The sequence below is a fragment of the Myotis daubentonii genome, chromosome 1 (genome assembly GCF_963259705.1).
Source record: "Myotis daubentonii chromosome 1, mMyoDau2.1, whole genome shotgun sequence".
In the NCBI taxonomy this organism is placed as follows: Eukaryota; Metazoa; Chordata; class Mammalia; order Chiroptera; family Vespertilionidae; genus Myotis; species Myotis daubentonii.
This window is the reverse complement of record NC_081840.1, coordinates 119,843,363-119,866,286: the sequence shown is the minus strand read 5'-3', so window position 1 is coordinate 119,866,286 and position 22,924 is coordinate 119,843,363. Positions and strand designations below refer to the sequence as shown.

Genomic DNA, 22,924 nt, shown 5'->3' with positions numbered 1-22,924 from the left:
TTGAAACTAACCTGAGGCTTGCTTGCTTCAGTGACGTAGGAAACCAACGTTCCCCGCCTGCCTTGCCGGCCTCTGAGCTTGCAGTTTGAAACATAGTTACAAATATAGAAGCTAAACAAAACCCCACAAACCTGTTTTCAGCTGGCCAGGTTCTCAGAGCTGGATTTGATACAGTGTTTCGATTATAGAACACAAACAAACCAGATACCTGCTTTCAGCAGCAGAGACCTCAGAGCTGGAGTCATAGCTAAAGCTGGCCCAGAATAAAAAAAAGAAAAAGAAAAAAAGGAGCAGTTGGGAGCTTCAATCACCCACCAGCCTGAAAACAGCCCTCATCCCCTCACCCAGACTGGCCAGGCACCCCACTGGAGACCCCCACCCTGAAGGGTGTGTGACCAGCTGCAAACAGCCATCATCTCCTCACCCAGGCTGGCCAGGCACCCCAGTGGGGACCCCCCCATCCTGAAGGGTGTGTGACCAGCTGCAAACAGCCATCATCCCCTTATCCAGGCTGGCCAGGCACCCCATTCGGGACCCCCACCCTGATCCAGGACACCCTTCAGGGCAAACCAGCCGGCCCCCACCCATGCACCAGGCCTCTATCCTATATAGTAAAAGGGTAATATGCCTCCCAGCACCAGGATCAGTGGAGCTGAGAGGCCTCCCGGCACTGGGATCAGTGTGACAGGGGGCAGCGCCCAAACCTCCTGATCGCCCTGCGGCTCTGTGTGTGACAGGAGGCGGGGCCACAACCTCCCTATCTGCCCTGCTCTGTTTGTGATAGGGGAAGGCGCCCCAACCCCCTGATCAGCCCTGCTCTGTGCCTGATAGGGGGAGCTCCCCAACCCCCTGATCACCCTGCGGCTCTGTGTGTGACAGGGTGCAGTGTCCCAACCCCCTGATTGGCCCTGCTCTGTGTGTGACGGTGCGGTGCCCCAACCCCCCCCCCCCCCCCACAGGCCCTGCTCTCTGTGTGACGGGGTAGAGCCATAACCTCCCCATCAGCCCTGCCCTGAGTGTGACAATGGCGGTGCCCCAACCCCCTGATTGGCCCTGCTCTGTGGGTGATAGAGGGCGGCGCCCCAACCCCCTGTTCTGCCCTGCTCTGTGCGTGACAGGGGGCAGCACCCTAACCCCCTGATTGGCCCTGCTCTGTGCGTGACAGGGTATGGAGCCCCCATCCCCCTGATGGGCCCTGCTCTGTGAGTCACAGGGGGCAGCACCCCAACCCCCTGATTGGCCCTCCTCTGTGCGTGACAGGGGGTGGCACTGCAACCTCCCCATTGACCCTGCCTTGAATGTGATAGGGGGAGGTGCCCCAACCCCCCAATCAGCCCTACCCTAAGCATGACTGAGGGTGGCATCGCAACCTCCCGATCCGCCCTGCTCTGTGCATGACAGGGGGCGGCGCCCCAACTCCCCAATTGGCCCTGCTCTGAGCCCAACTAGGGGCTGCATCTAGGGATTGGGCCTGCCCTCTGCCACCTGGGAGCGGGCCTAAGCCTGCAGGTCATTATCTCCCGAGGGGTCCCAGACTGCGAGAGGGCACAGGCCGGGCTGAGGGACCCCCCTCCCCGCCGAGTGCACAAATTTTTGTGCACCGGGACTCTAGTATATCTACATGAATAAAAGAGAAAAATGGTAATTGGCGTACGATGCTACCCTTTTCATTGGCTAATCAGGGCTATATGCAAATTCACTGCCAACAAGATGGCGGTGAATTTGCATATGTAGGCACAATGCAGGGAGGCGAAAGGGAAAGCAGGAAAAAGCCCCCTGCCACTGACAGTGATCGGAAACCCAGAGGGGAGCTAAGAGCTGGGGGGCAGGCCAAACTCGGTCCTGGTGCCGCCTTTGCCCTGCCCCCCAGCCATGATCGGAGAATCAGGTGCCTTTTCCACCCTGGCCAGTGATAGCAGGAAGTAGGGGTGGAGCCAGCGATGGGAGCTGGGCACGGTCGAAGCTGGCAGTCCCAGGATCTAGGGGTCCCTTGCCTGGGCCTCAAGCGAAGCCCATGATCGCGGGGCCGCTGCAGCTGCATGTCCCCGCTGCCAGGGCCGGACGCCTCAGCCAGAGGAGTCCTGCAGGGGCAGGGGCGGAGCCCGCGCGATCTTGGCGCCCCCCACTGCCACTGCAGGTCCCCGCTGCCCGGGCCAGACGCCTAGGCCAGAGGCGTTAGGCCTGGGCAGGGGCAGAGCCTGCAACTGCGGGGAGCTGGGGGGTCCCCTGCCCAGGCCTGACACCTCTGCCGGAGGCCTCAGGCCTTGTCAAGGGGCCGATCCGGTGATTGGTGGTCGGAGGGTGATGAGGGTCAACTCCTCTGGCCGAGGCATAAGACCTGGGCGGGGGACGGAGCCGGGGATTGGGGGGATATGATGGTCCCCTTGCCCAGGCCTGAAGCCTGGGTCAGAGGCATCAGGCTTGGGCGGGGGGTGGAGCAAGCGATCAGAGGGAGATGGGGGTCCCCTGCCCAGTCATGATTCCTGGGCCAGAGGCCTCAGGCCTGGGCGGGGGTCAGAGCCAGTGATCGGGGGGAGATGGGGGTCCCCTGTCCAAGCCTGACACCTCTGGCGGAGGTGTCATGCCTGGGCAAGGGGCCGATCAGGCAATCGGAGGGTGATGGGGGTCTACGCCTCTGGCCAAGGCATCAGGCCTGGGCAAGGGGCAGAGCCAGCAATCAGAGGGGTCCGGGGGTCCCCTGCCTAGGCCTGATGCCTGGGCCAGAGGCATCAGGCCTGGGCTGGGGGCAGAACCAGTGATGGGGGGAAATGAGGGTCCCCTGCCCAGGCCTGACGCCTCTGTCCGAGGCGTCAGGCCTGGGCAAGGGGCCGATCCTGCGATTGGAGGGTGATGGGGGTCAATGCCTGAGGGCTCCCAGTATGTGAGAGGGGGCAGGCTGGGCTGAGGGACACCCACACACACACACACACACACACCCAGTGCACGAATTTCGTGCACCGGGCCCCTAGTATATATATAGATATATATATATAAAAGAAGAGTACTTATAAAACCTAAAATATAGCATATTCATTTTTTAAATTTTCACATATTCATTTACAAAATTTTAAACACTTTACCAAAGCCAGTATCATTTCCTATTAATTGTTCACATATTTTGTTAATTTATTACTAATTACAGGATACTTTATATATATCTGATACTTGATAATTTTTAAAGCATAAACATAGCAGATTATTAAAATGTTTTAAATCATGCCTGGCCAATGTGGTTCAGTGGTTGAGCGTTGACCTGTGAATCAGGAAGTCATGGTTTGATTACGGTCAAGGCACATGCTTGGGTTGCGGGCTAGATCCCCAGTAGGGGCGTGCAGTAGGCAGCCGGTCAATGATTCTCTCTCATCATTGATGTTTCTCTCTCTCTCCCTCTACTTTCCTCTCTGAAATTAATAAAAATGTATTTTAAAAATAAATAAATGTCATTGCCTAACCCCCCAAAATAAAAATGTTTTCACTCATATAAACAGATTACTAATGGTTGCTATGAAAATTACAGTTTATGAGTTATTTCAATTTATTAGTTAATACTTTCATTACAGTGCCTTTCTTTATATGACTTACAGGGCTTGGGAGATTTACCATTAGATACTTCTTCAGCAAAAGGAAGACGATCTCATACTGGCAGTGTTGGAAATGCAAGGTCATCATCTGTTTCCAGAGATGTTTTAAATGCAGCCGAAAGGTAGAATCATTTGATAGTCCACATCATTAGAGAAATTACTCTCTAGTGATAGTAGTCTCATTTGGATATTTCCATAAGCTATCCCAAAGGTATTTGCCAAAATTTAATAGAACTCTAAAAGTTAAGGACTTAGAAAGTGAGGTAATTAGATTTAATAAGGCAATTATGCATATACTTACAACAACTTGCTTTTACATGTACTAAACATTAGTAAAGCTTTAGTGTTATTGAACTTAGCAATATTATGCTTGTGTTGGATAGCTGTGATTGATTTTTTTTTACTTTTTTCCCTTAATTATAAAAGTAATACATAATTATGGTTAAAGAAAAAACAACTTTAGGAAATACAAACATTAAAAGAAGAATTTAACCAATAATGCCAATAACCAGTAAAAAACTACAGTGGGGCCTTGACTTACTAGTGTCCTGACTAACGAGTTTTTCGAGATACGAGCTGTCTCTCCGCCGATTTTTTGCTTTGAGTTGTGAGCTAAAATTCGGGTTACAAGCCAGCTTCAGATGCCCCACCGCTAGTTGGCGCAGCAAACATCACAGTGAACGCCACAACATCAGCCCAGCATCACGTGTCTCACTCGTTCACTGTTGATTTGACATACGAGTAATTTGAGTTACGAGCTCCGTCACGGAACGAATTAAACTCATAAGTCAAGGCCCCACTGTACTCTTAAATATTTTATAAATATAATTGTATATGTAGTTGTCTCATCTGTTTTAACTCTTTTAACAGCATTTAGTAGGTTGATTATTTCACTTTTTAAAATCTTTCAAAAGTATTATGATTGCTCTGGTATATTTTAAACATTTAAAAACTATATGAGTAGCCCTGACCAGTTTGGCTCAGTGGATAGAGCGTCAGGCCGTGGACTGAAGGATCCCGGGTTTGATTCCATTCGAGGGTATGTACCTCGATTGCAGGCTCGATCCCCAGTGGGGGGCTTGCAAGAGGCAGCTGACCGATGTTTCTCTCTCATCTATGTTTCTGACTCTCTATCCCCCTCCCTTCCTCTCTGTAAAAAGTCAATAAAAATTTCTTTTTTAAAAAAACTATATGAGTAAATACATAGGCATATTTTATGTTTTCTGTATTTGTATATCTTTAAAATATTTTATAAACTAAAATAATACATTTTATTAAAAATTCATGTGACAATATATGCTTTTGGACCTTGTTATTGAAAGTACAGTCCACAGAACAGCTGCATTAGCATCACCTAGAAGTTTATTAAAAAATCCAAAATCTTGTACTCCCCTAGGCCTACTAAATCAGAATCTGCTGTTTTTCCACATTGAGATATTGTCGCATAAGACCCTAGATCAGATATTCTGGTCAAAAATGTTTTTTTCACACCCCCCAAAAATTATTTTTTAACATCTATTGAGAGTGTACTGTGTTCCAAATCTTTTCTATACACTTTACTAGTGAGTTACTTATTTTGTAGATGTTTCTCAATTTGGGTTTATCTAATATTTCCTCACAGTTAGGTGAGGCAGGAATACCACAAAAATGATATTTTGCCCTTCTTAGTGCATCATTTCATGAGGTGGATGATGTTATTATCTTATTACTGATAATGGGTGGTTTCTCCTGGTATTGAAATAATATTGGTTAATATCATTGTGGTTTCCTATTTAATACAGGAACTTCTTCTTTAATACAGGGGCTTTTTAGAAATGTGTTTAATTTCCAAATATTTGGAGGTTTTTTTAACACCTTTTAGTTAGTAATTCTGAATAGTTCTGTGGTATCATTAATTGTACTTCATATGATTTCAGTTCTTTTATTTATTTTTTTAAACATATTTTATTGATTTTTTTACAGAGAGGAAGGGAGAGGAAGAGAGAGTTAGAAACATCGATGAGAGAGAAACATCGATCAGCTGCCTCCTGCACGCCCCCCATCAGTGATGTGCCCGCAACCCAGGTACATGCCCTTGACCAGAATTGAACCCGGGACCTTTCAGTCCCCAGGCTGACGCTCTATCCACTGAGCCAAACCGGTTAGGGCTGATTTCAGTTCTTTTAAAATTACTGTTTTATGGCCCAGCATATAGTTTGTTAGAGAATCTATTATAATAAAAGGCTAATATGCAAATGGTCATCATGCCCTCATGCCATAACGACCAATCAGCAGGAGATGCTGGAGCATCTCTCGGGCCCTTCCCCTGGCCCAGGAGCAGCGGCTCTCGCGGCACAGATGGGAGGCGGGGAGCCTCGCGCGATTTCGCATACTGGGCCTCTAATATTTTTATATCTACTTAAAAGAAGGTGTATTTATACTCTTGTTGGGTGTAATGTTCTGTAATGTCAGTTAGGTTAAGTTGATTGATTTTTTAAATAAACTCTTTTAAATCCTTACTGATTTTCTATCTACTATCTATCAATTGCTGAGATAAAAGTATTGATATCTCCAGCCATATTTGTGAAATTGTTTATTTGTACTTTAAGTTCTATCGCTTTCTGCTCTATGTATATTGATGCAATGTGATTAATGTGATTAAATTCACATATATTTGGGATACTTGTGACTTTTTGATAAATTGACCTTTTTATCATTTATTAAGTATCTCTCCCTCTTAGACTATTTCTTTTCTTAAAGTCTACTTTGTCTAGCTTTGTAATGTTTGTATGATATGTCTTTTTTATTTTGGTAAGTCTTTTTTTTAAAAAAAAATAACTATTGCTCTGAGCTGGTTTGGCTCAGTGGATAGAGCGTCAGCCTGCAGACTGAGAGATCCTGGGTTCGATTCTGGTCAAGGGCACAGCCTAGCAATTTCTCCACATCCTCATCAACACTTGTAGTTATCCAAGTGGGTATAAACTGATATCTCATTTGACAGACTCTCTCTTTGACCAAACTTTAGACAGACTCCTCTGAGCCCTCTTTTGCACTGTTCTTGGCTTACATAAGCCAGTCTTAGCAAAGAATCCTGCTGTCATTTCCTCCCTCCCCCTTGTTATCTGAGAAGGTTCCTTATCCTCCACCTTTGATGTATAACAACCTAGCCTGCCTTTAGCAAAAATCTTATTCAGCCAGTTTAGCAAGAAACTCCCTACCCTTGATGTCTCCTCTTAGTAATTTTCTGTCCACTGACCCCCTCACTATGTATGTTGGCTATAAATCCCATTTGTCTCTGCTGTATTCAAAGTTGAACACACTTTTTCTCCCCTGTTACAATAGTCATGATCCCTATTCCAGTAGTCTTGAATAATGTTTTCTTAATCATTTTACAAGTGTCAGAATAATTTTTCTTTAACATGTTGTGGTTTGGGCTTATATATCCTAGTATGTATTTTTAAAGTGTTTTTATTTTGTAGACAGTATATAATTAAGCCTTGCTTTTTTTTTCAATCTAACAATCTGTGCCTTTTGATTGGAGTATTTAACCATTTTTTTTATTTTAATTTTTAAAATATGTTTTTATTGATTTCAGTGAGGAAGGGGGGGGGAGAGATAGAAACATCAATGAGAGAGAAACATTGATTGGCTGCCCCTGCATGCCGCCTAGTGGGGATCAAGCCTGAAACCCGGGCATGTGTCCTGACCAGGATTTGAACCATGAACCAGCAACCCCCTGGTGCATGGGATGATGTTCAACCAACTGAGCCACACCAGGTGGGCATGGGGTATCTGACCATTTATATTTGATATTAATTATTCATAAGGTTCGGTGTAAGCCTACATCTTGAAGGTATTGTTCAATCAGTACTATGTTTTTTTTTGTTTGTTTTTTTTTTTAATATATTTTATTGATTTTTTTACAGAGAGGAAGGGAGAGAGATAGTTAGAAACATCGATGAGAGAGAAACATCGATCAGCTGCCTCCTGCACATCTCCTACTGGGGATGTGCCCTCAACCAAGGTACATGCCCTTCACCGGAATTGAACCTGGGACCTTTCAGTCCGCAGGCCGACGCTCTATCCACTGAGCCAAACCGGTTTCGGCAGTACTATGTTTTTTGTTTCTTTTTTTCTCTTTTCCTCCCTTCTTTTGAATTGATTGATGTGTGTGTTTCTTTTTTTATTTCATCAACTCCTCATTCTTTTTTTAAGTGATTGATCTAGACTTTGTAATATACATACTTAACAGTATGTATTTTTGTCTTCTCATAGTCTACTTTCAAATGATATTAGACCAATTTAGGTATAATGTGAAAACCATATAACAGTATGCTTTCATACCTTCTTTTTATCTTTTATTTTTGTCTCCACAATACAATCTTGTTAAATTTACTTTGAACAGTCGATATAGTGTATAAATGTTGCATGACTATGTTCATTCCCTCCCCCCCCCCCCGATTTTATTGAGCTATAATTGACATATAATGTTGTATTACTTTAAGGTATACAACATAATGATCTGATATATGTTTATATTGTGAAATGATTACCACAATATGTTTAGTTAACATCCATCACCTTACATAATTTTTGTGTGTGAGGCGACCTTTTAAGATTTACTTTCTTGGCTACTTTCAAAGATACAGCCTGGTATTGTTAACTAGAGTTACCAGAATTTACTTATAACTGGAAATGTGTGCCTTTTGACCACCTTCACCCATTTGCCCTCACTCTCTGCCTCTGGCAACTACTAATCTGTTTTTGTATCTATGAGTTTGGTTTTTTCTTAGATTCCACATAGAAGTGAGATCATACAATATTTGTCTCTCTGACATTTCACTTAGTCTAATGCCATCAAGGTCTATCCATATTGTCCCAAATGGCAGGATTTCCCTCCTTTTATGGCTGAATAATATTTCATTGTGTATATAGATACCACATTTTCCTTATCCATTCATCCCTCAGTGGACACTTACATGGTTTCTATGTCTTGATTATTATACCTAATGCTGCAATGAACATGGTAGTACATATATCTTTTCAAGATAGGGATTTTATTTTTATTTTTTTTTAGATATAAAACCAGAAATGGAATTGCTGGATCATATGATAGTTCTGTTTTTTATTTTATTTTATTCTTGATTTTAGAGAGAGGGGAAGGTGAAGAGAGAGAGAGAGAGAGAGAGAGAGAGAGAGAGAGAAGTGAGAGACAATGATCGGTTGCCTCCAGCATCTACCCTGACCAGGGATCAAACCTCAATTCAGGTATGTGCCCTGACCTGGAATTGAACCCGCATCCTTTCAGTGCACAGGACAATGCTCCAACCGAGCCACACCAGCCAGGGCGATAGTTCTATTTTTGAATTTTTTTTTAGTAATCTCCATACTGTATCAGATTACATTCTCACTAAGAGTACACAAGGGCCCTAACCGGTTTGGCTCAGTGGATAGAGCGTCGGCCTGCAGACTAAAGGGTCCCAGGTTCGATTCTGGTCAAGGGCATGTACCTTGGTTGCGGGCACATCCCCAGTGGGGAGTGTGCAGGAGACAGCTAAATCTATGTTTCTCTCTCTGCGATGTTTCTAACTCTTTATCCCTCTCCCTTCCTCTCTGTAAAAATCAATAAAATATATATTTTTTAAAAAAAGATAATACTTTAAAAAAAAGAGTATGCAAGGGTTCACTACATCCTTGCCAACACTTGTTATTTCTTGTCTTTTTTTAAAAATATATTTTTAATGATTTCAGAGAGGAAGGGAGAGGGAGAGAGAGATAGAAACATCAATGATGAGAGAGAATCATTAATTGGCTGCCTCCTGCATGCCTTTTATTGGGGATCAAGCCTGCAACCTGGGCATGTGCCCTTGATTGGAATTCAACCTAGGACCCTTCAGTCCGTAGGCCAACACCAAACCAGCGAGGACTCTTGTCTTTTTTTGTAATAGCCATTCTGACAGGCTATTATAAGATACTATCACAATGAGGTGATACTTCATTGTGATTTTTCCCCCTGAGGATTAATGATGTTGAGCACCTTTTCATGTATCTGTTGACCGTTTGTATATCTTCTTTGGAAAAATGTCTATTTTGTTTCGCTACTCATTTTCTAATCAGATTGGTATTTTTACTATTGAGTCATATGAGTTGTTTTTATTGATTTTTTTAGAGAGAGGCATGGAGAGGAAGAGAGAGAAACATCGATGGGTTGCCTCCTGTACGCAAACCAATTGGTCACCGAACCTGCAACCTGATGTGCCTTGACCAGAATCAAACTGGCAACCTTTTGGTGCATGAGATGACATTCAACCAACTGAGCCACACTGGCCAGGGCAAGTCATATGAATTCTTTATAATTTTGGATATTAACCTCTTATCAGATATATCATTTGCAAATATTTTCTCCCATTCTATGGATTGCTTTTTCACTTTGCATATGGTTTTCTTTACTGTGCAGAAGCTTTTTAGTTTGATGTAGTCCTACTTGTTTATTTTTTCTTTTGTTGCCTTTATTTTTGGTGTCAGATCCAAAAAAATCATTGCCAATTCCAACATAAAGGAGCTTATACCTTTTTTTGTTCTAGGAGTTTTATGCTCTCAGTTCTTACATTTAAGTCTTTTTTTTTTTTTTAAATATATTTTATTGATTTTTTACAGAGAGGAAGGGAGAGAGATAGAGAGTTAGAAACATCGATGAAAGAGAAACATCGATCAGCTGCAACCCAGGTACATGCCCTTGACCGGAATCGAACCTGGGACCTTTCAGTCCGCAAGCCGACGCTCTATCCACTGAGCCAAACCGGTTTCGGCACATTTAAGTCTTTAATTAATTTTCTTTATATGTTTTTATTGATTTTTAGGGAGAGAGGAAGGGAGAAGGATACAGAGATAGAAACATTGATCAGAAACATCTTCATTCGGCTGCCTCCGGCATGTCCCCTACTGGGGAGTGAGCTCACAACCCAAGCATGTGCCCTGACCAGGAATTGAACCGCTCAGCTTCTGAGCCACACCAGCTATCCTCTAATTAATTTTGAATTGATTTTTGTGTATAGTGTAAGATAGGGGTCCAGTTTCACTCTTTTGCATGTCAGTGTTTGGTTTTGCCAATATCGTTTATTGAAGAAATTATCCTTCCTCTTTTGTCATAAGTTAATTGACCATGTATATGTGGGTTTATCTCTGAGCTCTTTATTCTGTTCCATTGATTCATATGTCTGTTTTTATGCTAATATCATACTGTTTCAATTAATATAGTTTAAAATCAAGAAGTGTGATGCTTCCAGCTTTGTTTTTCTTTCTTGAAATTTGTTTGGTCCTCTTCTGGGGACAGCAACTTCAGCTACTCACAGTGGTCCAGCACTTAACATACCATTAAAGGCTTATCTAAAATACAGCCTCTAACAAAACTAGGCTGTCCCTTGGGGGGCAGACTGGAAGAGGACAATAGGGAAAAAAAGGGAGACATATGTAATACTTTCAACAATAAAGATTTTAAAAAAAAAATACACTGTCCCAAACCCCTGGTAATAGAATTGTTTACCTTTTAACCAAAAAAGTTTGGAAAGCACCAAAATCTGCATGTGGCATGTGCCCAGGCTCACTCCATGGAGGTCGTGCTATGAGACCTAAAGTTCTAATGAGGTTGTCTAAAATGAAAAAATATGTCAGCAGAGCTTATGTTAGATCCATGTGTGCTAAATGCTTCCATGACAGGCTCAAAGTGTGCTTTCCTTATTGAGGAGCAGAAAATTATTGTGAAAATATTGAAGGCACAAGCACGGAGTCAGAAAGCTAAATTTTAAAAATGAAGCTTTTTTGAGTAATAAAAGCAATTAAAGTGGGGGAAAAGATTGCTTTGGTTATTCTGGGTCTTTTGTGATTTCATATAAATATTAGAGTTGTGGAAAATACCACTGGAATTTTTATAGGTATTATACTGAATCTGTGCATTGCTTTGGATACTATGGACATTTTAACAATATTAATTCTTTCTGTTCACAAGCACAAAATACCTTTCATTTCTTTGTGTCTTCAATTTTTTTATCATTGTCTTACAGTTTTCAGTGTTCAAAGTCACTTTCCTGGTTAAATTTATTCCTAGGTATTTTATTCTTACGTAATTGGGATTGTTTTTTTAATTTCTCTGATAGTTTATTATTTGTGTTTACAAATACAACTGAATTTTACATATTGATTTTGTATCCTGCAACTTTACTGAATTTAATGATTAGTTCTAAAAGTGTTTTGGTGGAGTCTTTAGGGTTTTCTGTATGTAATATATCATTTGCACATAGAGACTGTTTTACTTCCTCTGTTTCTTTTGTTGTTGTTTTATTTCTGGCTTTTTTTGTTTCATCCTCATCCGAGGATATTTTTTTCCATTGATTTTTAGAGAGAGTGGAAGGGAAAGGGAGAGACAGAGAGAGAGAAACATCGTTGTGAGAGAGACACACCAATTGGTTGCCTTCCACACATGACTGACCAGGACTGAGGATGGAGACTGCAACCGGTGTACCTGCCCTTGACCAGAATTGATCCCAGGACTCTTCAGTCCACGGGCTAAGGCTCTAACCACTAAGTAGCCAGAGCAACTTCCTCTTTTTCAATTCAAATACCTTTTATTTCTTTTTCTTGCCTAAGCTGGAATTTTCAATAGTATGTTGAATAAAAGTGGTGAGAAGAGTCATCCTTTTCTTATTCCTTATATTAGAGAAAAACCTTTCAACTTTTCGTTGTTGATTGTGATATTAGCTATGGGCTTATCACATGTTGCCTTTAATATGTTGAGGTACGTTTTCTCTATATCCAATTTGTTGAGTATTTTTATCATGGGTGGATGTTGATTTTTATCAAATGCTTTTTTTGCATCTATTGAGATGGTCACATGACTTTTTATCCTTCATTTTTGTTAATGTAGTGTATCACATTGATTAATTTGTAAATGTCAAGCCATCCTTGTATCCCTGGAATAAATCCCACTTGGTCATTGTGTATGATTCTTTTAATTTATCAAATTTGGTTTACTAATATTTTTGTTGAGGATGTTTGTATCTGCTCTGTTATAATTCTTGATGTCTTCTTTTTTTAAAATAAATTTTATTATTGTTAATATACCTAGTGAGTTCCTCGATGTTACTTTATCTTTTCTCCCTTAATGTGTATTAGTGTTATTTTACTATCAAATGCATCCTGTTGTGTTTTTCTAAAGCCTCACACATTTTTATTTTTATTTATTTATTTTTTAAATATGTTTTTGCCCAGCCACCATGGCTCAGTGGTTGAGCTTCGCAATCTGTGAATCAGGAGGTCATGGTTCAATTCTGGTCAGGCCATATATCCTGGTTGTGGGCTTGATCCCCAGTGTGGGACATGCAAGATGCAGCCAATCAATGATTCTCTCTCATCATTGATGTTTCTATCTCTCTCTCCATCTCCCTTCCTCCGGAAATCAATAAAAACATATTTTTAAAAATATTTTTTATTGATTTTTAGAGAGAGAGTAAGGGAGAGGGAGAGAGAGAAACATCGGTTGGCTGCCTCCTGTGCACCTTGTACTGGGGATCACGTCCACAACCTGGACATGTGTCCTGACCAGGAATTGAACCTGCGCCCTTCTGGTGCATAGGATGACGCTCCATCAACTGAGCCACACCGGCCAAGACAGGTCATTTTGTGAATTTTTAGAAAATAAATATATAATGAGAATTATGTTTTAGGTTTGTGTTTTATATAGGACATTAATAATAAAGTTAAATTTACCTTTCTTTTACTTTAGAGAGGTAACTGAAATTCGTGAAGTCTCCAGAAGGTCAGTTCCTCGTAATTCCTTAGAAAGTGCTGAGTACATCAAAGTCATAACAGGTTTATTAAATGCAAAAGACTTTCGGGATCGTATTAATGGGATTAAGCAGCTTTTATCAGATACTGAAAACAATCAAGAGCTTGTTGTTGGAAACATTGTGAAGGTAAGGACACATCAAAATTAATTTTCCTTTTCAATCTGTTGCTAATAAAGTTTATTAGTATAAAGCGCTTCCCTAAATCTTAGTATTTTATATATATTATTTTTAAATGTTAAAATAACCTTAGTGAAAAGGGTGCTTTACTTAGGTTTTGCTCTTTGAAGAGCATTCTAGAACAATTCAAAGTAATTTTTTTAAAAAGTAACAAAATAGCTGCTTATTTAAGTATGAATCTTCTCACTAGATGATAACTCCTTGAAAGTTCTTGGAACCTGACAATCAGTAAATATATGTTGAATGAATCAATAAATACTTTTAAAACCAGAGAATTTAAGGGATGTGTTATCATTTTAGAATTGGATGTATTAACATTTTTCATATATAGGGTAGAGATTAAATATACCAGCTTAACTACCTACCTTTAGGAAAACAAAAAGCAATAGAAAGACAGAGTAATAAATGTTAGTGGTGTTAAAGCATAAATTATTTATGCTTCATCAGAGTTTAGTTTACTTAATTTTATTAGTAATTTATTAATTAAATTTCATTTAAAATTTGTATTATGTGTATTAAACTTGGCAAATATATTATACTCTTTAGTTCCAGTAGTGTTGCCTCTTAATTTTCAGAAGAAAAGTACCACATCACTTTTCAGAAGAAAAGTATCACACAAACCAGAAAGTTAGATTTTCTATTTCTGTTGAGTATAAATAAATGTCTTGGGCAGACTATTCTTAACATGAAGAGTTTTATATATATACTAGAGGCCCGGTGCACAAAAATTTGTGTGTGTGTGTGGGGGGGGGTTCCTCAGCCCGGCCTGCGCCCATTCCCAGTCCAGGACCCCTTGGGGGATGTCTGCCTGTTGACTTAGGCCCACTCCCCAGGGGATCAGGCCTAAGCTTGCAGTCAGACATCCTTCTGGCAGCCAGGGAGCCCTTGGGGGATGTCCAACTAAAGGCTTAGGCCCCCAAGGGATCGGGTCTAAACTATTACTTGGACATTCTTAGTGCTGCCACGGAGGTAGGAGAGGCTCCTGCCACCACCACTGTGCTGGCCAGCCATGAGCCAGTTTCTGGCTGAGTGGCACTCCCCATATGGAAGTGCACTGACCACCAAAGGACACCTCCTGCATTGAGCGTCCCCCCGCCCCCGGTGGCCAGTGCGCATCATAGCAACCGGTCATTCTGCCATTCAGTCAATGTGCATATTAGCCTTTTATTATTATTATATAGGATGTCCCTATTTCCCCCCTTTTGCCCCCTCTACCCAGCTCTTGCCCCCCACTTCTCTCTGGCCATCACCATACTGTTGTCTGTGTCCATGGGTTGTGCATATATTTTCTTTGGCTAATCCCTTCTTTAAATTCACTTCTTTAAATTTTTATTTTCAGATAAGTGCTTATAACTGCACTATTATATATTTTCTATTATATCATTTAGAATTAAGATATTTTTTAACTTAACCCTTGCAAATTTTAGTACAATTTAATAAATTATGCTAGAAGCAATTAGGAGATTTTTCATGTAATGCAGATACATTTCCATTAATATTTTATTAATTTTTAATTTTTTAATAATTTAATTTGAAATAATCTCGTACATGTAAAAAAACCTATAAAATACTACAGCATATTATATGTACCCTTCACCCAACTTCTTAAGTGTTAATAATTTAAACATAACCATTATACAACTAACAAAATTTAGAATATATTTTTCTTATAATCTCTTTAATGTTACTTAATGCATTTACTTTGTTTTTGTTAATCTTCACCCAGGGATATTTTTCCATTGAATTTTAGAGAGAGTGAAGGGAAAGGGAGAGAGAGACACATTGATTGGTTGCCTCCTGCACATGCTTTGACAGGGACTGGGGATCAAGCCAGCAACTGAGGTACATGCCCTTGACTGGAATCGAACCTGGGACCCTTCAGGCCATGGGCTAATGTTCTATCAACTGAGCAAAATGGGCTGCAGCTTAATTCATTTACTTTTAATCTATATGTGTCTTTATTTTTAAAGTGGGTTTTGTTTTTGATTCACCCTCGTAATCTCTTTTAATTGGTGCATTTAATGCCCCTGACTTTCAGAGTGCTTACTGATAGAGTTACTACCATATCAGGAGGCATCTAGGGCTTCTGGGGCTGGCCTGCAGCCCATGATCAGATCCGATCACGGGCGGCAAGCTGGCCTTCTGGGGTCGCACAGGGGGCCTGGATGGTGGCTCATGCTGTCCCGCCCTGCCTGCAGTATGCAAATTAGCCGCCATCTTTCTTGTTGGTTAATTTGCATATCGTGCTGATTAGCCCATGGGAGGTGTAGCGAAGGTATGGTCAATTACCATGTTTGTCTATTATTAGATAGGATAATATATATATCGGGAATGATTAGTGAGAGTCTCAGCCTCACAGAATAACTCTTCACTCACCTAACATGACTTAAGAATTGCTTATCATTCACTGTATTATATCTTTAATTTATGAAATTTATAAAATTCTAAAAAGCAAGGAATAATTGTTAAAGTAATCAGGTTAAAAGATAATAAAATTTAACTGAAATTGCAGCTAAAATTATCATAAGAAACCTAAACTGAATTTTTTTTGTTTTTTTAAAGTATTACATATGTCTCCTTTTTTCCCCCACAACCCCTCTCCAGCCACTCCCACTCCCCAGGACAAGCCCCCACTGCCCAGTGTCTGTATCCATTGGTTATGCTAATATGCATGCATACAAGTCCTTTGGTTAATATCTTATGCCCCACCCCCCTCACCTTTCCTCTGAGTTTGACAGTCTGTTTGGAGTTTCTATGTCTCTGGATCTACTTTTGTTTATCAGTTTATGTTATTCATTATATTCCACAAATGAGTGCGATCATGTGATATTTATCTTTCTCCGACTGACTTATTTCACTTAGCATAATGCTTTCAGGTCCATCCATGCTGTTGCAAATGGTAAAAGTTTCTTCTTTTTTTATAGCAGCACTAGAGGCCCGGTGCATGAAAATTTGTGCACTGGGGGGGTGAGGGGGCCCTCAGCCCGGCCTGCGCCCTCTCACAGTCCAGGACCCCTTGGGGGATGTCCGACTAATGGCTTAGGCCTGCTCCCTGGGGAGTGCGCCTAAGCCATTAGTTGGACATCCTTAATACTGCTATGGAGGCGGGAGAGGCTCCCGCCACCGCCACTGTACTGGCCAGCCATGAGCCAGCTTCTGGCTGAGCAATGCTCCCCCTGTGGAAGCACACTGACCATCAGGGGGCAGCTCCTGTGTTGAGTGTCTGCCTCCTGGTGGTCAGTGTGCATCATAGTGACCAGCTGTTCCTCCATTAGGGTCAATTTGCATATTACCCTTTTATTATATAGGACTAGAGGCCCAGTGCACAAAATTCATGCACGGGGGTGGGGGGGGGCGGTCCCTCAGCCCGGCCTGCACCCTCTCCAATCCAGGACTGCTGGCTCCTAACCACTCACCTGCTTGCCAGCCTGATCCTCCTAACTGCTTTCCCCTGCCAGCCTGATCGCCCTAACTGCTCTCCCCTGCCAGCCTGATCGCCTCTAACCGCCTCTGCCTCAGCCCCACCACCATGGCTTTGTCCGGAAGATGTCCAGTCTAATTAGCATATTACCCTTTTATTAGTATAGATAGTATTCCACTGTGCAGATATACCACAGTTTTTTAATCCACTCGCTGCTGATGGGCACTTAGGCTGTTTCCAAATCTTAGCTATTGTAAATTGTGCTTCTATGAACATAGGGGCGCATATGTCCTTTCTGATTGGTGTTTCTGACTTCCTGGGATATATTCCTAGAAGTGGGATTACTGGATCAAATGGGAGTTTCATTAACTTTTTGAGGAAACTCCATACTGTTTTCCACAGAGGCTGCATTCCCACCAGCAGTGCACAAGTGTTCCTTTTTCTCCACATCCTCACCAGCACTTACTTGTTGATTTGCTGATGATAGCCATTCTGACAGGTGTGAAATGGTACCTCATTGTTGTTTTGATTTGCATCTCACGGATGATTAGTGACTTTGAGCATGTTTTCATATGTCTCTTGGCCTTCTGTATGTCCTCTTTTGAAAAGTATCTATTTAATTCCTTTGTCCATTTTTTTGATTGGATTGTTTATCTTCCTTTTGTTAAGTTGTATGAGTTTTCTGTAAATTTTGGAGATTAAACCCTTATCAGAGATAACATTGGCAAATATGTTCTCCTATGCAGTGGGTTTTCTTGTTTTGTTGATCGTTTCTTTTGTTACCTAAACTGAAATTTTTACAGTAAAGCTTACATATCTACTTTTTGCTATGAGTAGATATAGAAACTTATCTTAATTCCTTAGAGGTAGCTAAGCTAACCTGCACCGTCCAGAAAACATCACTTTTATCACATTTATAATAAATCAGTCATTGCCTACTAATCCAGATTTCTCAACCTTAATTTATTAAGATGTCTTTTGGAGTGATTTTTTAAACCTTCTCTTTTTGCTATTAGAAAATTTGACACTTAGATTTATCATCCAAGTTTTTATAAAGCTTTTATTTTCTAAATTTAGGTTAAATGAAATGTGCATGTGTTTTTAAACAGTATGCTAAAGGAGAAATATTATGAAATGCCAAAAGAAACATAAATATAATAGGTATAAACAGTATTTCATTTTAAATAATTTACCACTTTACTTTCAGATTTTTGATGCTTTTAAATCTCGACTTCATGATTCTAATAGTAAAGTAAATCTGGTGGCTCTGGAAACAATGCACAAATTGATTCCTTTGCTTAGAGACAACTTATCTCCTATCATCAACATGCTAATTCCAGCAATAGTAGATAACAATCTGAATTCCAAGAATCCAGGCATCTATACTGCTGCCACAAATGTTGTTCAGGCACTGAGTCAGCATGTAGGTAAGAAATCTTACTTTGGCACTCCAGTTACTGGGACTTTACTTTTGTACTTTTTTATTTTGCATATTTTTTATAATGCTAAAATTCTAACTATCCAATTTTAATCATTTAATGTTATAAAATTTCTTCATTTAGTATATCTTAAATTACTATTAGTAATTAAATGTTATCATATAAAATTGACTTTCCCTTACCTTTGACTTTTCAACTTTTTTTCCTACCTCAACTTCAATTCTTTTTAAAAATTAATTCAAAATGGATCATAGATTTAAATGAAAAACATAACTATAAAACTTTTAGAAGACAACATAGGAAAGGACCTTAGGGCTCGGTGAAGAATTGTTAGCATGACACTAAATGCATGATCCATAAAAGCTGATATATTGGACATCATTAAAATTAAAAACATTTGCTCTGTAAAAATCCCTTTAACTAATACAGAGATAAACTACAGATTGGGCAAAATATTTGCAAACCACATATATGACAAAGAACTTATTTCTAAAATATATATAGAACTCTCAAAACTCAACATTAAAATTAAAAATAGCATTTCAACTAGAAAATGAGCAAAAGACATGAAAATAGTTTTTACCAAAGAGGATATATGGATGGTAAATAAACACATGAAAAGATGTTCACTTCGCCAGTTACTAGGGAAATACAAATACAAATTAGACCATGATCTCTTGGTCTTTCTTTTGGTCTTTGTCTAGGTCTTTCTTTTGGTTAGTAAAAACAGATGTAATGTTCGTCCTTTCTAAAAGCAGGGTGATGAAAAATGAACTTTAAAAAAGCAGAGGACACCTGTAATTATGTAAGCTATAACCTTTGGGTGAAAGGTACATAAGACCTCTCTGTACTGTCTTTACAACTTCCTATCAATCTATAATTATTTCTAAATAAAAACTGGAAAAATCACTAAAGGTAAACGCCCCCCAAAACAATTATTTTCTGTTTTTTTTATAAACATACATAGTATCATTTAGAATAAGATACCTAGGATGTAGACAGTTCTTTATACATATACACCATAGGATAGCTCCTTTAATGTTTTGTGATGTATTTTTATGTTTCATTTGCTCTAAGAATGTTACTTTGTTAAGGTTTTATAGAGAATTTAAAATAGTGGTCATGTAGGAAGATTAAAAAATCTTTTTAATGCATTTGCAATCATTTGCATCTTTTTTGTTTTCAATGCTGTGTAATTGAAAATAACTAAACTCTCATAACTCTTTAAACATGTCTCTCTTCTTTTTGTTCAGACAATTACTTACTTCTACAGCCATTTTGCACAAAAGCTCAGTTTTTAAATGGAAAAGCAAAACAGGATATGACTGAAAAGCTTGCTGGTAAATATTTTTTGTTAATTTTATTTTATTACTTTAGAGAGACATCAATTTGTTGTTCCAATCATTTATTTATTCATTGGCTGAATATTGTATGTACCCTGACAGTGAATCAAACATGCAACCTTGGCGTGGGAATGACACTCTAACCAACTGAGCTATCTGGTCAGGGATAAAGAAATATTTTATTAATTAAGGATAAACTGATGGGTATTTCATTTTAATTTAAATAAAGCTGCCAGCCGAAACCGGTTTGGCTCAGTGGATAGGGCGTCAGCCTGCGGACTGAAAGGTCCCAGGTTCGATTCTGGTCAAGGGCATGTACCTGGGTTGTGGGCACATCCCCAGTAGGAGATGTGCAGGAGGCAGCTGATCAATGTTTCTCTCTCATTGATGTTTCTAACTCTCTATCTCTCTCCCTTCCTCTCTGTAAAAAATCAATAAAATATATTTTTTTAAAAATAAATAAATAAAAATAAATAAATAAATAAATAAAGCTGCCAAATTCAATATCATTACCCAGGAAGTAGAAATAAATTGTATCATGATTCACAAGAGGACCTTTAAGACTTTTACCCAAAAATTTTTCTTTAAAAGAATTTTATTATTTTTCCCCAGTAAGTGTTTAGTCTTACTGTTAGTAGAAATAAACAGAATGAATAAAAATAATTAAAATCAAATATTGGTATTCATAAAAACTGCTATTTCAAATTATGTCTTTGATAAAAGGTCCATGAGTGGAAAGTGTAGAAATCTTTAATTAACTACATTTAGAAAACATGGAGATGAATTTTGGATTTCATTCCCATCTTCACTACTTTTGCCTGAACTAATCATCATATATGGAATTCTAGTACTTGAAGATTCCACTCTTTAGGAGGGAAGTTTCTGACCTACTTCTTTTAAGATACCTAACATTTTAGAAAAATGGCAGTAGAAAGAAGTTATGTATTTATGCTTTTTAATTAGCAGAACTTGAATTTATTTTTTAAACCTTACGATTTATCATATTTTTATATTTCAGATATTGTTATGGAACTCTATCAAAGAAAGCCCTTTGCCACAGAACAGAAAGTGTTGGTTGTCTTATGGCACCTCTTAGGGAACATGACAAATAGTGGCTCTCTGCCTGGAGCTGGAGGAAATATACGAGTAGCCACAGCGAAATTGTCAAAAGCACTTTTTGCACAGATGGGCCAGAATCTGTTAAATCAGGCTGCATCTCAACCACCACATATTAAAAAGAGTTTAGAGGAATTACTCAATATGACAATTTGAAATGAATTAGAAATCTTTCATGAAATATGGTATGATGAACAAAAGTGTTTACATGATGACAAATGGAGCTTTTTTAAAGTTACATTTTCAGTGCCTGCACTTCTAATCCAGTAAATTAAGTCAAAGGCTATTTTTATTTGCAGCCTATGAGTATACATCTGACCTCTGTCAACCCCATCACATGTCCCATCACACAAAAACCTAAAATAATTAACATAACTTAATATTCATTAAATACGAGGAACATGAAGTGAATCCAATTTTAATATTTTTGAGAAAAGTCCTGCTCATTTGCACTATTCTATAGAAATCGCAATTTGTTGCCCTATATGTACAATTAGATTTGTAATTAAAAATATACTTTTTATTATGTAATCATGTTCTGCTATGTCTCGTTACTCAGCCTTATTTTATGAAGTGGAAGAAAAGTCATTGAACTATGTTATCACAAAGTTTTGTGTACTACTTGTGAAAAATATGTATTCTCAAATCAGTCTGCTAATATGATTGTGCAGTATTAGCTTGTTTTTGCTGTTTTGTGTTAATGTGATATATTTACTTACCACTTGGGTTTAATCATCTACATAATTGTGAAATTTAACAAATTATAATAAAGCATGATAACCAAAGTTTTAGAAAACATTTAAACATTTTAAATACACGTTTAAGAAAACGTGTTGAATGTAACTTCCCTATTTTTTGTGCAAACACTAAATTATATTTCTATATGTCCTAACATTTATAAAGGTGTTAATTTGCTGTCCAGTTGTATAATTCTCAAAAATAGTGCCAGATTGTCTGTAGCTTTTCTCAGAATTCTTGGACTACAAGTACTGTATGCATCTTAAAAAAGAAAAGGATTGTTATAAAATAAAAGGATTTATTTCTGTAGGTGTGTGAAAGGTGTCCTATTTTTCCAACTCCCGTATATGTTAAAATGGCAATATATATATATACTAGAGGCCCGGTGCACAAAAATTTGTGCACTCGGGGTTGGGAGAGGAGGTCCCTCAGCCTGGCCTGTGCCCTCTCACAGTCTGGGACCCATCAGGAGATAAGGACCTGCTGGTTTAGGCCTGCTCCCGGGTGGCAGAGGGCAGGCCTAATCCTAGGTGTAACCCCTGGTCGGGCTCAGAGCAGGGCCCATTGGGGAGTTGGGGCGCCGCCTCCTGTCATGCACAGAGCAGGGCGGATTGGGAGGTTGCGATGCCACCCTCAGTCATGCTCAGGGTAGGGCCGATTGGGGGGTTGGGGCACCGCCCCCTGTCACACTCAAGGCAGGGTCCATAGGGAGGTTGCAGCGCCACTCCTGTCATGCACAGAGCAGGGCCGATCAGAGGGTTGGGGCTCCGCACCCTGTCACACTGATCCTGGTGCTGGGAAGCCTCGCTGCTCCGCTGATCCCAGGGCCAGGACGCCTCTCAGCTCCCCTGATCCCTGGCCCGGAGGCCTCTCGGCTCCGCTGATCACCGGGGCGGGAGGCCTCTCGGCTCCGCTGATCACCGGGGCCGGGAGGCCTCTGGACTCCGCTGATCACCGGGGCGGGAGGCCTCTCGGCTCCGCTGATCACCGGGGCCGGGAGGCCTCTGGACTCCGCTGATCACCGGGGCCGGGAGGCCTCTCGGCTCCGCTGATCACCGGGGCGGGAGGCCTCTCGGCTCCGCTGATCACCGGGGCCGGGAGGCCTCTGGACTCCGCTGATCACCGGGGCGGGAGGCCTCTCGGCTCCGCTGATCACCGGGGCCGGGAGGCCTCTGGACTCCGCTGATCACCGGGGCGGGAGGCCTCTCGGCTCCGCTGATCACCGGGGCCGGGAGGCCTCTCAGTTCCGCTGATCACCGGGGCCAGGAGGCCTCTCGGCTGATCACTG

The 22,924-nt window shown here is 40.5% G+C and overlaps 1 protein-coding gene and 1 pseudogene across 8 annotated transcripts in view; both read left to right on the top strand.

The window, feature by feature from the left end:
* The window catches only part of TOGARAM1 (TOG array regulator of axonemal microtubules 1), a 138,006-nt gene extending 116,061 nt beyond the window's left edge, over nucleotides 1-21,945 (top strand). For 6 of the 8 annotated variants that reach the window (XM_059659113.1, XM_059659146.1, XM_059659121.1 and 3 more), the window contains 5 exons: nucleotides 3,585-3,703; nucleotides 13,339-13,528; nucleotides 18,208-18,427; nucleotides 19,693-19,779; nucleotides 20,801-21,945. In XM_059659113.1, the coding sequence (XP_059515096.1) occupies nucleotides 3,585-3,703; nucleotides 13,339-13,528; nucleotides 18,208-18,427; nucleotides 19,693-19,779; nucleotides 20,801-21,054 (870 nt within the window). In that variant the 3' untranslated portion in view covers nucleotides 21,055-21,945. Of the gene's footprint in view, nucleotides 1-3,584; nucleotides 3,704-9,729; nucleotides 10,157-13,338; nucleotides 13,529-18,207; nucleotides 18,428-19,692; nucleotides 19,780-20,800 lie in introns of those variants that run through there. The other 2 variants (XM_059659153.1, XM_059659160.1) reach the window with 2 other exon arrangements.
* LOC132213171 (large ribosomal subunit protein eL34-like) lies at nucleotides 10,377-13,323 on the top strand (annotated as a pseudogene).
* Nucleotides 21,946-22,924: the final 979 nt, after the last annotated feature.